The sequence below is a fragment of the Oncorhynchus gorbuscha genome, linkage group LG05 (genome assembly GCF_021184085.1).
Source record: "Oncorhynchus gorbuscha isolate QuinsamMale2020 ecotype Even-year linkage group LG05, OgorEven_v1.0, whole genome shotgun sequence".
In the NCBI taxonomy this organism is placed as follows: Eukaryota; Metazoa; Chordata; class Actinopteri; order Salmoniformes; family Salmonidae; genus Oncorhynchus; species Oncorhynchus gorbuscha.
The window spans coordinates 67326840-67344593 of NC_060177.1; the positions used below are offsets into that span (position 1 = coordinate 67326840).

The 17754-nt window shown below is 40.8% G+C and overlaps 2 protein-coding genes across 23 annotated transcripts in view; both read left to right on the plus strand.

The window, feature by feature from the left end:
• The window catches only part of LOC124036354 (ankyrin-1-like), a 217481-nt gene extending 207772 nt beyond the window's left edge, over window positions 1-9709 (plus strand). For 18 of the 21 annotated variants that reach the window (XM_046350834.1, XM_046350823.1, XM_046350824.1 and 15 more), the window contains 2 exons: window positions 2347-2457; window positions 5716-9709. In XM_046350834.1, coding sequence (XP_046206790.1) covers window positions 2347-2418 — 72 coding nt within the window. In that variant the 3' untranslated portion in view covers window positions 2419-2457; window positions 5716-9709. The remainder of the gene's footprint in view (window positions 1-2346; window positions 2458-5715) is intronic. The other 3 variants (XM_046350835.1, XM_046350826.1, XM_046350842.1) reach the window with 1 other exon arrangement.
• A 170-nt stretch (window positions 9710-9879) lies between these two features.
• Window positions 9880-17718, plus strand: LOC124035220 (eukaryotic translation initiation factor 4E-binding protein 2-like). Of its 2 annotated transcripts, XM_046348661.1 has the most exons (4): window positions 9880-10228; window positions 10442-10606; window positions 16707-16898; window positions 17189-17718. In XM_046348661.1, exons 2-4 carry the CDS (start codon window positions 10471-10473, stop codon window positions 17218-17220), a joined length of 360 nt encoding a protein of 119 aa, XP_046204617.1. In that variant the 5' UTR covers window positions 9880-10228; window positions 10442-10470; the 3' UTR covers window positions 17221-17718. The 2 variants fall into 2 exon arrangements, with proteins under 2 accessions (XP_046204617.1, XP_046204616.1); XM_046348660.1 differs by having other exon boundaries at window positions 9880-10606.
• The last annotated feature ends 36 nt before the right edge of the window (window positions 17719-17754 follow it).

The window sequence follows — 17754 nt, forward strand, 5'->3', positions numbered from 1 at the left end:
ATCAACCACTACAGAAGATGACTAGGGTGTAGCTGGGAACTAGGAACTCTTTACTGTGCTGGGATATATAGATTCCTCTGCTAGTCCAAACTAGACCATGGTGGGCTAAACCTGCATGGCCTGTGGTGTGTGAATGAGGTATGTGTGTTTGTAATTTAGATCAACCTGTGTTATCATTCCCCAACCCCCTTAGCGACAAACAAAAGGAAGAAAAAAAGATTGCTTGCTGTAGTGTACTATCCTATTAGCTTCCCCTTGCTGTAGTGTACTATCCTATTGACTTCCCCTTGCTGTAGTGTACTATCCTCTTGGCTTCCCCTTGCTGTAGTGTACTATCCTCTTAGCTTCCCCTTGCTGTAGTGTACTATCCTCTTAGCTTCCCCTTGCTGTAGTGTACTATCCTCTTGGCTTCCCCTTGCTGTAGTGTACTATCCTATTAGCTTCCCCTTGCTGTAGTGTACTATCCTATTGACTTCCCCTTGCTGTAGTGTACTATCCTCTTGGCTTCCCCTTGCTGTAGTGTACTATCCTCTTAGCTTCCCCTTGCTGTAGTGTACTATCCTCTTAGCTTCCCCTTGCTGTAGTGTACTATCCTCTTAGCTTCCCCTTGCTGTAGTGTACTATCCTATTGACTTCCCCTTGCTGTAGTGTACTATCCTCTTGGCTTCCCCTTGCTGTAGTGTACTATCCTCTTGGCTTCCCCTTGCTGTAGTGTACTATCCTCTTAGCTTCCCCTTGCTGTAGTGTACTATCCTCTTAGCTTCCCCTTGCTGTAGTGTACTATCCTCTTAGCTTCCCCTTGCTGTAGTGTACTATCCTCTTAGCTTCCCCTTGCTGTAGTGTACTATCCTCTTAGCTTCCCCTTGCTGTAGTGTACTATCCTCTTAGCTTCCCCTTGCTGTAGTGTACTATCCTCTTAGCTTCCCCTTGCTGTAGTGTACTATCCTCTTGGCTTCCCCTTGCTGTAGTGTACTATCCTCTTGGCTTCCCCTTGCTGTAGTGTACTATCCTCTTGGCTTCCCCTTGCTGTAGTGTACTAGCCTCTTGGATTCTCCTTGCTTTAGTGTACTATCCATCCACCTTGCAAGCCTCACTCATCCGTGCTTAATTTCCCCATCATTTCCTGACCTGCATGTAGGACCAACCAAATAATCCACAACTTTATCTTGCTCTGATAGCTTGCACTGTCCCTCTCCATTGGCTGAAACAACAAACGAATACTTCCAGGTTTCCTAACAGCAGTCATGGATATCTGCTTTGTGTCTCCAGTCAGTACATAGATAAATGTATCTTTCTCTCCAGTTGATATGAATGGCTGGGTGTTGGTTGGTTTCTATTGCTGTGCTAATGTAATGAGGACCATTCTTTCCCCTTCAGTAACCCACATAGACTGACTGTCTATCTGTCTTCTCTACCTCCATCCATTCAAAGACTCTGGTCCATTAACTGACTGTGTGCTGTATCACTGTATCACTCCAACCTGCAGTACTCTCTATTCCATGTCAATGTTTCTGATGCTTCTCCCTTTTCTCTTTTCCTGTCTGTCTTTCCCAACCCCCACCACAACTCTCTTGGCTTGGCTGTCTTTCCATCATTGAATTCTCTCCATTCCTCTCCTTTTATTGTCTTCAACTCATTTCTCTCTTCGCTCCTTACCTCAATTTTCACTTTTAACCTCTTCTCCTCTCCATCGTCTCTTCATACACCTCTTTACCACCTCCTGTTTCCCTTCTCACACACGGTCCCACTATTCCCTTTCTCTCCCTATGTCCTGATTCCCTCCTATCTCTCCCTATGTCCTGAATCCCTCCTCTATCTCTCCTTATGTCCTGAATCCCTCCTCTCTCTCCTTATCTCCTGATTCCCTATCTCCTGATTCCCTCTCGCTCCTCTCCATCTTTTTGTTCTCCCACTAAATCTCTCCCTATGTCCTGATTCCCTCCTCTATCTCTCCTTATGTCCTGATTCCCTCCTCTATCTCTCCTTATGTCCTGATTCCCTCCTCTATCTCTCCCTATCTCCTGATTCCCTCCTCTCTCTCCTTATCTCCTGATTCCCTATCTCCTGATTCCCTCCTCTCTCTCCTTATCTCCTGATTCCCTATCTCCTGATTCCCTCCTCTCTCTCCTTATCTCCTGATTCCCTATCTCCTGATTCCCTCTCGCTCCTCTCCATCTTTTTGTTCTCCCACTAAATCCCCCTAACTTTAACTTCCACCTTTCCATCCTACTTTCATCCTCTTTTCCATCTGTCTCTGTCCCTCATCTTCCCATCTTCCTCTCCACCCCTTCTCTGGCCCTCTCCTATCCTTCTCTCCTCCGCCCCTGTCTCTCCCCCCCGATGTAGCCGGATATTGTGGATGTGAAGAAGGGTGCTCAGATAGTGAAATGTGCCAGTCTGCGGAGAGTAAAGCAGTGAGGCATGCAGACAGAGTGGCAGAGTGACACGTCCCCGCAGGTACGGGACCGACTGACCCAATGAGACACCTCTCACCTGGGATAGGGCTCCTCCAGTTAATCCTGCCTCTCTGTCTGGATTAAATAGACTTAAATAGACCTGATGATGTTGTTACAGTAATGCAGTATTAATTTTAGTACTGTAGTGGAGAGTGACATTTGATGTGGATTAGCTTTGAACTAATACGGTATCATTTGCATTCGATGCCACTACTGTGCATTATTATATTACAGTATGACTGTGGTGTGGTATCCATTTAGTAGATTCACATTTAATGTTGACTATAGATCTGTGCTGGCAACGGAGGTACAAGTCCCGACTCAGCCTTTCCTGCCTATGGCCTTGAACTTTCCTCCCTTTGTCTCTTAATTGCCCGTCTCCCCCTGTCTACAGCACTTCCAAATATTCTATCAGAAAGTAACATAGAACTTTATGAGATATTATATTAGTGTGTAGAGTTTTGTTGTAGATGAGTATCGGTGTGTCATATACAGTTGGATCATGGATGTACAGCACATTTGTTGTCCTAATGTCTTCGGAGAGACTAAACTACAGCTGAATTTGTGCTCAGTGTGTGTAGACTGTGTTAGAGTGGGTATTCAGCAGGGTGTGAAGGTCAGTTCAATATGTGTCAGTGTGTGGGGGTGTAGTACTAATAGAGTACATGTCTGACTGGATTTGATAAGAAAAATACAGTAGGCCTAGCTACATGCAGTATTTTTCTCCCTGCATGTAGTTCTAGAATGGCAAAGGGTGCTGGGGATCCAGAATGTTTTCAAAGGTCAAAGTTGACAGGCTAGTTGTTCTTTCAAATGAAAACAATCTGGAGCACCTGTGTTTATGGGTGTGTGAATATGTGTGTAAAAGCTTGACTTGCTTTGTGCATGCGTGTGTGTCACCCAGACGAGAAACATGTCCCATGAATTTGCACTCTGAGGAATGCAATAGCTTTCCTCCGATTGCTGACATTTCCGACCAGAGACGGCACACTATTAAATGTCACCTACTACACTAAGTTTCACTTTGGTCAGTAAAACAGAAAAACATACATTATAAACAGACTAATCACATACTTGACTAACAAAGCACAACACTCTCATAAAGCAGGAGATATAGAGCCCCCTATAGCCATAGATACAGTGCCTTCCAAATTTTGTTGTGTTACAGCCTGAATTTAAAATGGATTAAATTGAGATTTTTTTAGCACTGGTCTACACACAATACCCATAATGTCAATGTGGAATTATGTTTTTCAAATGTTTTATTTTAATCAATTAAAAATGAAAAGCTGAAATGTCAATAAGTATTCAACCCCTTTGTTATGCCAAGTGTAAATCAGTTCAAAAGTAAAAATGTGCTTAACAAGTCACAAAATAAGTTTAATGGACTCACTCTGTGTGCAATAATAGTGTTTAACATCTCTGTACCCCACACACAATTATCTGTAAGGTCTCTCAGTCGAGCAGTGAAACACAGATTCAACCACAGGGACCAGGGAGGTTTTCCAATGCCACGCAAAGTAGGGCACCGATTGGTAGATGGGTAAAAAAAAAAAAAAAATTAGACATTGAAAACCCCTTTGAGCATGAGTCATTTTAATTACACTTTGAATGGTGTATCAATACACCCAGTCACAACAAAGTTACAGGCGTCCTTCCTAACTCAGTTGCCAGAGAGGAAGGAAACCACTCAGGGATTTCACTATGAGGCCAATAGTGACTTTAAAACAGTTACAGAGTTTCATGGCTGTGATAGGAGAAAACTGAGGATGGATCAACAACATTGTAGTTACTCCACAATACTAACCTAGTTAACATAGAGTGAAAAGAATGAAGCTTGCACATAATACAACTATTCCAAAACATGCATTCTGTTTGCAACAAGGCACTAAAGTAATACTGCTAAACATGTGGCAAAGCAATTCACTTTTTGCCCTCAACACAAAGTGTTGTTTGCTGCAAATCCAATGCAGCACGTTACTGACTACCACTCTCCATATTTCCAAGTATAGCGGTGGCTGCATCATGTTATGGGTATGCTTGTGATCGCTAAGGACTGGGGAGGTTTTCAGGATAAAAAATAAATGGAATGGCGCTAAACACAGGCACAATCCTGGAGGAAACCCTGCTTCAGTCTGCTTTCCACCAGACACTGGGAGATTAATGAATGTTTCAGCAAGACAATAACCTAAAACACAAGGCCAAATCTACAATGGAGTTGCTTACCAAGAAGACAGTGTATGTTCCTGAGTGGTCAAGTTACAGTTTTGAATTAAAATCGTCTTGAAAATCTATGGTAAGATTTAAATGGTTGTCTAGCAATGATCAACAACCAATTTGATGGGAGCTTGAATAATTTTGTAAAGAATAATGGGCAAATATTGTATAATCCAGGTGTGCAAAGCTCTTAGAGACTCACCCAGAAAGACTCACAGCTGTAATCGCTGCCAAAAGTGATTCTAAAAATGTATTGACTCAGGTGTGTGAATACATTGGGGCGGCAGGGTAGCCTAGTAGTTAGAGCATTGGACTAGTAAGCGAAAGGTTGCAAGTTCAAATCCCCGAGCTGACAAGGTACACAATCTGTCGTTCTGCTCCTGAACAGTTCCTAGGCCGTCATTGAAAATAAGAATTTGTTCTTAACTGACTTGCCTAGTAAAATAAATAAAAATAAAACATACAGTATGTAAATGAGATATTTATGTATTTCATTTTCAATACATTTGCACAAAATTTCTAAGAACATGTTTACACTTTAACATTATTGGGTATTAGGTGAGAAAAATGTATTGAATCCATTTTGAATTCAAAATATAAAATAAGTCAAGGGGTATGAAACTTCTGAATACTTGCTGAAGGCATTGTATATATGACTCTGGTGTCTGGAGTCCCCTATTTCCAAGCTTGAAAGGAAGGTTGGGGTAAATTGCCTCTTTATCCAAGCTCTGACAAGCTCTGACAAGCTCTGACCTAGCTACGGTTAGAAACCCTAATATGTGAATGCTTCCATACGAGGTTACTGCTTGGCTAATGGAAAACGGCGCCGTAGATTTTAGCTAACCCGGTATTGCCGATACTCTCTTTGTTCTTGATTACAGAAAACAGTTATATTACAAATGTCCAGTTGCAGATGGTTCTACAAACAGTAGAGAAAACTGCATACCGAAAAAAAAAACATAACTGTTTGGTCTGATTTTCCTCACACTGATGGGAGGCTTGTCCTTGTGCCATATGAACCTTTGTTTCTTTTTCCCTCCAGGAGTTGAACCCCACACCAAAACAACCCTACTTAGACACATGACCGGCAGCAGGAGACAGGGGAAGAAGGCACATGAAGAGGAGTGTAATAATGGAGATAAAAGAAGAGAGATCTGAATGACAAAACACCAACTTCATAATAACGACAACCACAACGGCTACGCCGATGATCAGCACGCACCGGAGAAGGAAATGGATTTACTTGTAGTTTTCGTACTTTTTTTTTTTAAAGAAACTATCAAAAAAACATTAACTACTAGGCTAGAAGCATGATTTCATATAAAACAAAAACCAAACAGAGACAACAAAAAAACTAGCAACCAAAATGTGCTTCCTGTTATATGTATCAGCATGAATGACTGCTGGCGCATGGCCTGTCTTTAACTACAGTACTAGGGGTTATGGGAGGGGGGGGGACCACTCCCATGTGGGATGGGAGGTCATGATGAGGTGTAGGGAAAGGTGAATGTCATACATCCTTTTCCTGAAGAAAAAGGGCAGTGTTTGTTTGTGAAACTTCTGAAAAGGGAGTCTGTTAAATACTCTGAATTATCTCTAGGCAAAGGTTTGCTCCCCTCTCCCTGTCACACTAATCAAACTCTTCTAGCAAACAAACATCACCACAGGCTAGTTTCAGCCTTATGTCCCACTGTCCCACTCCAGTAGCCTACACTTAGGATGTTGGTGTTGTACATACTATATGCACTTAAATGATATGTGACTGAGTGTTACATGTGTTTTATGTCACAAAAACCTTCTGCGATGCTGATGATGATGCTGCTGTTTCAGATCTGCCCTGGTTAACTCAATGTGCATATTCTATATATCTTGATCTGTGTGGACATAAGAACAAACAAAACAATCGTTGTGTCATTCTGCCTGTTTTATCTGTCAGTTTTTGTTTGTCTGGTTATTTGTTATTTTGTGATTTTCATGTGCTCCTTCCCTTTGCTCCCTTCATCTCACCTACAGGGCATTATTGGCTTCAGAAACATTTCATAGTTCTTTGTGTTTTAGGAAGAGGAGTTTCTGTTTGAATTTGCATCCCCAACCTCATAACCAACCTCCCCTTGAGTGGTTTGTGTGTTTCCAAGGTGAATGTTATTGGAGTAAATGCTGGTGCAATTATTAGGACTTTGAATAGGCCTTTCCCCTACCCTACAGTATGTGTACAGCTATAGTCTAGTTTGTCTGGTGGATCCTGTCACCACCATCTCCTGTATGCAGCCCACTTCAGGCATCTATACACCCCATCCTCCCTACACCTCTCCCTACACTCCCCCGTCCCTCTCAATGTGGATGTAGCAGTCCTGTCCCTATCGATGTGGATGTAGTAGTCCTGTCCTCTACCAGCAGGGGTCAGGGTTTCCTAATAATTAATGTAGCATCTCCCCTCTGCTGTGTCTGTCCAACAGCGACAGTGTTTCTGTCTGATATCACAGGATATATCCAAAAAGAGTTTACAGATCATCTCAGCACCTACCCGTCATCCGATAAGGGTAAATAAGTAACTTGAACACCATAGGCAATAATGTAGCTTTGGTTAAGCTGGTTACAGGTGAGAGTCAGCAGAGAGAGGAACGTAGCTACTGAGATTTGTAAGTGTTGGGATTGTAAGTGTTGTTTGAATTGTTGGCAACTTTCAGAAGTTTAGCGAAGACAGCCAGCCACCAATCACTGTGATTAAAAAACTGTAATATTGACCCCACAACTGTGAGCCCACACAAACCCACCCCAAACCTTGCTCCTGTCCTCTCACCCCTCTCTTCATGTCTGTACAACCCTACCCTGTTTCCCATCAGAAATGTATTGTTGGATGTTTGTTTAAAGGAAAGCAATAATAACTTTGGTTGAAGGAGTAGGTATTTGTGTGTGTGTGTGTGTGTGTGTGTGTGTGTGTGTGTGTGTGTGTGTGTGTGTGTGTGTGTGTGTGTGTGTGTGTGTGTGTGTGTGTGTGTGTGTGTGTGTGTGTGTGTGTGTGTGTGTGTGTGTGTGTGTGTGTGTGTGTGTGTGTGTGTGTGTGTGTGTGTGCACAATGATCACACTATGATCACTATCATTCACTACTTTGACTTTAGATGTACTGTCTGATCAGGAGCTATGCCAGAACCCGAGTAACCCACTTGCTATCCACTTGACCTGCATGGAACAGAAAGAGTTGTGGTTGTGTAAAGTAGACCAAGGAGACATGTTAGTGGACTGAGTAACTGGTTATGGGTTGTTGGAGAGTTCTCTTAATCCAAATGTTTTTCTCCCAGTCGCAACAGTGTTTATTTTTTTGTGTGTGATTGTGTGTGCTTGAAGGTTGGGGGGGCAAGGAATCTAACTTCATACCAGCCATTCCCTGAGTTTTATGCAAGCTGTCAAATGTATAATTTTCAAACTCATCAAGGGAATGTAGCAACACTGAAAAACAGCTAAAAGTGTCCACTCATTGTTGATTTAAGCCTTAATGACATTCATATTTTACTTTAAGGAAACATTTGAATGTTGTGTGCGTCAATGCATGTGATGAGTCCTCTGATTGTAAGTACAATTGAGACTGACACAGTACAACAGCATTTAGTTTCGACAAATGACAGTGCAGGGTTGACGGAGGTAAATCGGCATGGGTGTGAAAGTGATATGACACTACTGGTGGACATAACAGAGGCTCTCCAGTCCCTAACCTAATTCATACAAAACATGGTCACAGTAATGTTACCTCAGTACATTATATCATCCTACATCATATTAGATGTATAGATCATCTTGGCACTGTACCGTAACTGATCTAATACATTACATTTCTCATATCGAAGGAAAATGTGTCACAAACACTCCAGCGAGTATATAAATCAACACTCTGCAATAATAATACATGTAAATGAATCTCCAGTCCAGGTCCATGCTTTATCCGCCTCTGTAGCCACAGATAATGAATGTAAGGTGTTGCTCTGTAGATGTTAGTTGAGTAGGAAGGCTAGATGTCAGGCTGTTTGAGTCTATCTACAGAACTCAGGATCTGTTGTTTATCAAAGAAACTGTATAAAACTGAACACTCTTATATATGCATACATATTCATAAATCAATGCCCATCCATGCATGATCAGAACAAGAGAATGAGAAAGAGAAAGAGAACAGATCTTCAGCTCAGGATTTTGTATTGAGACTTTTGATCATCTATCCCTCCCTCTGCAGGGGGGGGGGTGACAGGGACAGCAGACTGGGCTATGTGGATCTATGGGAGAAGAGTGTTAGACAACTCTCTGACAATACATGGGGACTTCATTTGCTAGGTTTTTTTTAGATGGCAAGCATTTTTCCTCAACACCGCCCACCCCCATTCCATCCCTGCTCCCTATAACCAAAAAGAGATTGAGCCAGTTCTAAGGCTTCCTTCCACACAGTGACAGGTTGAGCGGAGGAGTCAATGAGAGGGAGGAGTGGATAGGACTTTAGACTTATTCAAAGTTATAGTGAAAATATCATGAACTGAAGGACTATGGAGGTGACGACATAAACCAAGTTCATGCAAAAAATATTAACTGTTGCAAAAACTAGAGAACACATATACTCCTTTAGAATGTATTGAAGACATTATTAACGCAATAGCATATTACTCAATACTTAGGAATGCAACTGCGCACATGCACAGAAAATGTTTTTAATATAAATGAATCTATATATAATATATGAAAATATATATTTACTTAGAATGCTATGCACCCTTGTCAACGGGATTATAGTAATGTTATGGATGTACTTTTGGCATCATAGCTACCAAGAGACTGTTGAGTTATGGGTAATGCCTGAAACCTGGGAAAAATAGGGGTCTTGTCGGTATTTTAACTTTTTTTGTTTGCTTTTTTTATTGTTATGAAGAGGTCAAATATGGAAAACGTATGTAAATGTACAATCCTTTTAATCAAATGGAATCCGATGACATCTATAGATAATCTACCCTGTACACCAGCTCAAATCATTTACAAAATTAATAAAGAAATTAAATGTCCCTGTGTTTGTGTGTGTGTGAGTTTGTATGAGATTAGTATTATTTTACCTGTTGAATGTATGTGAACAATATTATTACATTTTACCGGAAGGCCAGAGGCCTATAGCTTGTTTTGTTTTTCAATGGCTCTAAAGTTTTCACAGTTGGGGTATTCTTTCACAGAAGGATATGGTAGGGAGCAGATCTGGCAATGAGAAATGGGTTGTATTATTATGAAAGTTGTATTATGAAAGTCCTGGAGCATTATGTCAGTAATATCTCAGGATATTGAATAGGTCATCTTTACTCAAAAGACATGCATTGCATCCGTCATTATATGACTATAATGTTTCTAACATTTTCAAGAACACAGACACACTGATTAACAGTATCATATTATTACACCGCTTTGATTGATGCCTAAATCAGTTTGGCTCACTCGCTATTTTCCAACTTGGACATTTGTCGATATACTGTGTCTAAGAAACCACACCATCCAACAGTGCGGGGCGGTATAATATCAATGAGTGCGTGCTGAGGGTGAGTTTGGAAGAACGTGCGCGAAAGTCCTTTAATAAATAAAGAACCTGGCCTCTGCTATAGGTTTGCGTCTTGGAATGTGTGACTAGTTAACATTATTTGTACTTATTATTTTATGAAAAGTAGCTAGTTTGCTATTGATCCAAAGCAAAGAACTGAGAACCCCACAACAAAAGTTTAATGTCCAGGATCTTTACGTTGTTTAATTTGTAGATATTAGAAAACGGCCCTGTGTTTGGAAAATGTCTTCGGGCTGTCAGAAAACCACTACTAGCAAGTCCATTCCGACCAGATGGGTGACTATAAACGACGCGGCGCACATGCCCCACGAATACTCCACAACTCCCGGAGGAACTCCGTTCAGCATAACTCCTGGAGGTAACAGTAGCTAGCCTTATATATATATATATATATATATATATATGTGTGTGTTATGCCATATGTAACTCAACGGGAAATTATCAGAGCTATGCAGGTGCCCCGAACACAACCTCGATGGGTTGTAAAATCTCTAGATAAAGGACAAGGCCAGCAGTCAAATTTCTCTAGCAAAATGTTTGCGGTGCAGTATTGTACACTGACAAACGCATTAACTTCAGCCTGCAACATGCTCATGTCTTTCTCAGTGACTTTGTTTAGTTTCTGATAGCGTGCCATTGTTTGCATCCGCTTGTTAACTATAAAGGGTATATAGTGGTATATAGTGTAACTTTACGTTGTTTAAGTTGTACCACCACGATCATCATTATCATGTACCAGCTGGTGTGACTTGATATCAGTAGGAATCTTGCTTCAATCAGCTGTCTCGGCTAATAACTGGAAGTAGTGGTAACTTACAGACAACTGCGAGAGATCGTCACTTAGCTAACATTTGTGTAGCTAAATAATTAAGCCAACTAGTTAGTTAGTTTGGTAGTAGTTACAGCAGTCCCGGGGCCCCGGTTTGGTTTCTGCCCTAGCACTAGGCAGATGATTCAAATAACCAACTCATCGTCAAGCGTTGCTTATTTCAACCCCTGGTTTATAGCATGGCAACAATAGATTGAGTGATTGTTTTGTTAAACCTTTATTTAACTAGGCAAGTCAGTTAAGAACAAATTCTTATTTACAATGACAGCTTACTGGGAACAAAAAACTGCCTTGAAGAACAACTGATTTTTACCTTGTCAGCTCGGGGACTCGATCTTGCAACCTTTTGGTTACTAGTCCAACTTTCTAACCACTAGGCTACCTGCCGTCCCAGCAAATAACCGAAGTGATTATGCAATGGAAATCACAGGTTTTCCCTTTTTTTAATTAAGTTAAATGAAAACAGACTGGGCAGGGATATGGGTATGATTACCGCAAATTAGACCTAATTGAAAACATGGACTTGTCAGCTTTTTCCTAGATCAGAGTTTAAGTGTCCACTTTGTAGGTTCAATTCATATTCTGTTTTATGACAGGCGTCTGCAGCATTTAATCCGTTCAAGGATTTAGGGCTTTTATTAGGATCCCCATTAGCTGTTGCAAAAGCCACATCAATTCTTCCTTGGGTCCACATATAACATAACAATACAGAACAGTAATAGACAAGAACAGAGATGCATACGTTTAAAAGTGTATAATGTGTTGACCGAACACTACATGCATAACTTATACATACCAGTTAACATTTACATACAAGTGTAATGAAGTCAGATAGGGGAGAGGTGTTACTTTATTTGTTTTTTAAAACCATGTTTGGTGTTCACTTGGGCTGTCTGAGATGGGAGTTCCATGCAATCATGGCTCTAAAAAGTACTTTACCTGAATTTGTTCTGGACCTGGGGGCTGTGAAAAGACCCCTAGTGGAGTAAGTTAATTTTGGGGGGAATTTTCATATTAATGTTTCCTATAAAAACAAGAAGTGATGCAGTCACTCTCAACTTATAACCAAGAGAGGCTGGCATGCATAGTATTGTTAAATGCTAATAAAACCAAATGTATTTTGTTCTCTCGGTCTTGTAATATTGACCGTGAGAACCTGCATATTTGCACATTAAAGAGAGCCTAAATTGAGCAAAAATACTTGGGTATTTTGATTGACAATAAGCTCTCGTAAAACACACATTGGAAAGTAGCCCTCTGATTACAGTGAAGAGCAAGACTGGCTGCTCTGTTCTGGATCAGCTGCAGCTTTCTTAGGTCGTTCTTTGCACGACCTGACCATATGACTGGGCAATAATAAAGATAACAGCCTGCATCTCTTTATCACGGACAGACTTCTCTCCATCTTTACAACCATTGAGTTGTAATTGAACCATTATGCTTTAACCAAGACAGTTTACAATCTAAGGTAACACCAAGTAGTTTAGTCTAATCATCTTGATCAAAAGCCACATTATTCATTATCAGATTCAGCTGAGGTCTGTCTATAACTTAAGGAATGCTTTGCACCAAATACAATGGTTTTAGTTTGAGAGATGTTTAGGACTAGTCACCCATTCTAAAACGGAACAACTCTTTGTTTAGGGTTGCAATTATTTCATTATCTGTGTTTTCGGCGTGTATAATGGTGAATCATTCGCATACATGGACACAGGCTTTACTTAAGGCTAGGTATGGCATTAGTAAAAATAGAAAACAGTAAATGCCCAAGAGAGCTGCGACACACCAACATCAACTTTTTTAAATACATTTTTTTACATAGGCAAGTTGGGCAAGAACAAATTCTTATTTACAATGACAGCCTACTGGGAACAGTGGGTTCACTGCCTTGTTTAGGGGCAGAACAATTTATTTTTGCCAAGTCAGCTTGGGATTCGATCCAGCAACCTTTCGGTTACTGGCCCAACGCTCTAACCACTAGACTTACCTGCCACCCCACTTGTTGTATTCATAGGATGTGTTATATGCACATGCATGCGTGGTCACATCTGTGCAACAACTGACATGAGTGCTTTCATATCGTGTGAAGCAGGTAGAGCAGGCAGGTAGAGACTAGAGTGCATTGTAAAGTAAAAGTATCTGACATTTGAAGTAGTCCCAGAGAACATATTTGTTGCATGATTAATGCATGGATTGCATGCCATTGTGAATTGAATTATGAATATGTAGGCTAGGACACTGTTGCCTGTCATGTTTTTTAAAGCGTTTCCACACGGAAAAGTCTAAACAGAATCCTTGTGACATCCCAACTCTGATGTAACCCTTTTGAAATGGACATTTTCAAACGGCTTTGGTTTAGGTTAGGGACGTTTCAAGGATCCAGGAAAGCACTAAATGTTTCCACACAAGGCCTTTCACTTCCTCCCTCTTCACTTGGTCACAGCTGAAGTGTTGGTGGTGCCGTTCAACACTGATTCAGAGATGATTAATGCACTAGCAGAACCTGCCAGATCATGTTGCAGTTTCTTATCTTGCAGATGCCATTAAAATGCCATTAACAAATGAGACACATATAGAGTTTCCTAGAACTTAAATGCATTGAATGATATGTAAAATATGCAATAACAAGAAAGATATGAGGGATAAAATGTTCCTACTAATTTCCTTAATAATATTGACATTTGTTTATTGACATGTGGTGATGTCATGGTGAGCTGGTTAACTCCCAGGGAGTGTCCCTAATGGCACCCTATTCCCTATAGTGATGTGGAAAAAAATTAATACAGTTACATTTTTGGGATATTACTTTTGACAATGTATCGTTTTGACAATACCGCAATATTATTTTTTGAGCTAGTTGGCTGTACCTGCGCTAGTTGGCTGTACCTGCGCTAGTTGGCTGTACCTGCGCTAGTTGGCTGTACCTGCGCTAGTTGGCTGTACCTGCGCTAGTTGGCTGTACCTGCGCTAGTTGGCTGTACCTGCGCTAGTTGGCTGTACCTGCACCAAAACCACAGTATTTTTCCTTCAAAGCTCGTTATCCAAATGGGGAGACAATTTTGTTTTCAGCACTTTTATTTCCATGACTGATATACACTTGTTTTCCCATGTCTCTCTCTTGTCCCTCTGCAGCAGACATATGATGAGCAATTTGTTTGGAACATCGAATCGCAATAAAATCACAGTATCGCATTACATATAGAATTGTGAGAATCGCTATACTGTGATTTTTTTTTTGGTGTGTGTGTGTGTGTGTGCGCGCGCGCGCCCGTCCGTCCGTCCGTCCGTGGCGTAGATTGTGAAGAAAGTGGTGCTCAGGTGATGATTTAATTTGTTTTACTTTTATTTAGACGGGGATCACCATTGAGACCAGGGTCTCATTCTCAAGGAAGCCTTGTGAACATGAATCCACAATTCAATACAACAAGATTAATCAAAACAAACACAACTATCACATATGATCTCCCTCAAATTGGCTCTAAACTGTCCAATGGAGACCAGCGAGTCAAGTCCCCAGCTCAGTGGAGACCCATGGGTCCTCCAGAACCAGACAGTCCAGAGAGCGGGGCTGAAAGTTGCTGGATCTCCAATTATTACGTGAGCCGAGGTAGTTGGGGATTCTGAAGAACCCTTTTAAATACAAAAAGTAGGCAATGTTGAGCCCTTCTGGTAGTCAGACTCCCAGCAAACAGAACTATAGAAAATGCAGTGATGTGTATGAAAATTGTCCCCAGTGATAAAACACAGTGCTGAGTGATAGACTGAGTCTAGAGGTTTTAAAACAGAGGCTGCAGCATGTATGTAGACTATATTACCATAATGAAGTACTGGGAGAAGTGTTATTCAAGCAAATCTTCCTACTACTTTCCAAAGTGAGGCAGGATTTATTACTAGAAAAGAAACCAATCTTATTTCTCTTTTTTTTGGTCAGTTTTTCAATGTGTGTTTTAAGAGCTTATTGCCAATCAAAATACCCAACTTGCTCAATTTAGGCTCCATTTAATGTGCAAATATGCAGGTCCTCACGGTCAATATTATGAGACGGAGAGAGCAAAATACATTTGGTTTTATTAGCATTTAGCACTAGTTTAAAATTGGTAAGCAATTTTTGAATTGAGTCAACAAAGTTGAAGGTCATGAATGGCCTGCTGTACTGAGGGCACGGGGGTAAATAACTGTATGATCCATGTAGAGATGAATGTTACAGGTTTTAACAGACAAATATTATTTGTATAAATAGCGAAGAGAGCAGGGCCCAGAATCAACCCATGTGGCACACCTTTCGTAATATTGAAGAAACTACATTTGATTCCGTTAGATAGGCAACTTGCAATTGGTTCAATAACTATTTCAGACAACCTTTGAACAAGTAAGAAATGGTTAACTGTGTCAAACGCCTTTGACAAGTCAATATATAAGTCAGCGCAATTACTTTTTTATGATCTAAACAATATAGCACATCATCTAAGATAATTGTAGCCACTGAAACAGTGCTATGTCCAGGTCTAAAACCTGGGTGCTCATTAAGAACAGAATGAGAAGTTAAAACCGTTCTAGGCTGAGAGTTGGCCAGGGATTTTGTCAAGGCAAGATGGCTTGGAAATTGGACAGTAGGTATCCAATTCAGAAGGATCTCTGCCTTTGTGTAGGTGGAAGACTTGTGCCCCTTTCCAGATCTTACGGATAACCACAGAATAAATTGTCAAGTTAAAACTATAGGTTAATGATTCTGCAATAAGTGGGGCAGAAAACTGCAGCAAAAGGGGATCAAGCCCCAGAGGATTATTTTACATCGCTCTTCAATAAGGCATTTAGTACATCATAGACATGGTTGAAATAAATTAAGAATTGGCACCTAGCTATTGTAATATATCCTGAGGTCCCTTGCAATTCCCACCCCTAATTCCCTATAGAGTGCACAACTTTTGACCAGGGCCCATATATAGGAAATAGGACGCAGAGAGCTCAGTTTCCTGCTCTAATATTAGTCCAAGGTTAACAGGAGGGATAATGCACGGAGGGATCCCACAGGTTACTCCTCTGCCTTTTTGCTGAGGCTTGTCCTTTTAGGCCACTCCTCAGTAACGTGGGAAATTCTGGCACAGAAAGCAGCTGGCCGATTATATGTAGGCTAGCTTGCCTTGAACCACCCTTTGGTGAGCAGATATCAGTGACTGACTACCCTGTGGACAGGACAGCACAGAGGACAGTACAAACAGAACCATTTTGCACCATATATATTTTGAGGATTCATGCAATCCAAAAGCATTTGATTCATTTGTTGATGCCATTAGTTGTAGTTTTTTTCAGCCATAAACATAAATATCAAATCATTGGGGTTGATTTATGCACTTGTAGATTATTAAAAGTACACACATTTTTAATTATCATTATTTATGTAGAGATTTCACTTCACACACGTTCTCAGTGTTCCAAAATATCCAGACACCTGTTGTGAAAAGTATGAAAGAGTATTTGATGTGTGAGGTTTCAGTGCAGGGAGGGTTCAACCAAATAGGACTGCGGAACAGGATGAGTGCTATGGAGGGATTGTGTTCCTGTTTGATCCATAACATTTGCATCACTATTTATTGAACATTTCTACCCCTACCCTCCTCTTTCACCTTAGGTACAAGAATTATCTACGACCGGCAGTTCCTGCTGGAGTGCCGCACTTCCCCGCTGGCCAGGACTCCGCCGTACTCTCTCCCTGACATTCCAGGGGTCACCAGCCCACCCTCAAAACACATCATCAATGTAAAGGCCCATAATGGAGAACCACTGTACAACAACATCACGGTACCTGCTGACAGGAGTGCTGGTAAGAACGTGATCCAGTCAAGCAGGAAAACTATTTACTCGTATCTCAGAGATTACTGTGCCAACAACAAAATAACATCCCTGAAAACAGTCATAGGAAATCAATTTGTTTTATGGAAAATATGTTATTTAATGAGAGAAAATGTTCAGATTTACTGGAAGCTCAATGTTTTGATAATTTTCAGGTTTCAATATTTGCACCTTATGAAAGTATTGCCTGTCAGACTCTTCAAATAGGCTATTATATAGGGTCAGTAGGAAATAAATTAACACGTGTTTTTGTTTGTGAAGGGGATGATGCACAGTTTGAAATGGACATCTAACTGGTGGTGAAATGAGCATTCTAGAGGGATGTGAAACAACTTCACATACTACCATGATGCTAAAGAAGAGGCCCAGCCAATCCCCTGTCCAGACTCACTACAATATTGTCACCCTGTGTTTACAGATGTGTCCATTAGTTGATGTGTGTTAACTTTCAATACCAGTGGTGTTGTTACTGTGAACTGCTCAAAGGTAGTCTGTTGCCTTTCTCTTGTGAACCCAGCGACAACACTGAAAAAGACTGCCCCAGAGGAGTGGCGTGGAGGTAACGATTCAATACAATTGTTTTCATTCTTTAAAATTATTTTGACACTCAAATCACCCTAATCATGGGCTACCCACCCTTCACCTCTCTTCAAATACTGTCTTCAAAAAAACTTTTCATTTTTACAGATAGTCATACAAAGGAATGTTTTTGTCACCTTTTAAGTTTTGAGACAAAATAAATACATTTTCACATGGTATGTAGGAAGAAGAAATAAAGCAAAGAGAACGTATATTTGGTAGTAGACTTGTTTCCTAAAAAGTAACCA

Excerpts from the sequence above, each read along its gene's own strand:
- LOC124035220 (XM_046348660.1), top strand. The coding sequence starts at position 10,471 with ATGTCTTCGGGCTGTCAGAAAACCACTACTAGCAAGTCCATTCCGACC. Across the intron at positions 10,607-16,706 it reads GTTCAGCATAACTCCTGGAG|GTACAAGAATTATCTACGAC; the intron begins GTAACAGTAGCT and ends CTTTCACCTTAG. Across the intron at positions 16,899-17,188 it reads ACCTGCTGACAGGAGTGCTG|GGGATGATGCACAGTTTGAA; the intron begins GTAAGAACGTGA and ends TTGTTTGTGAAG.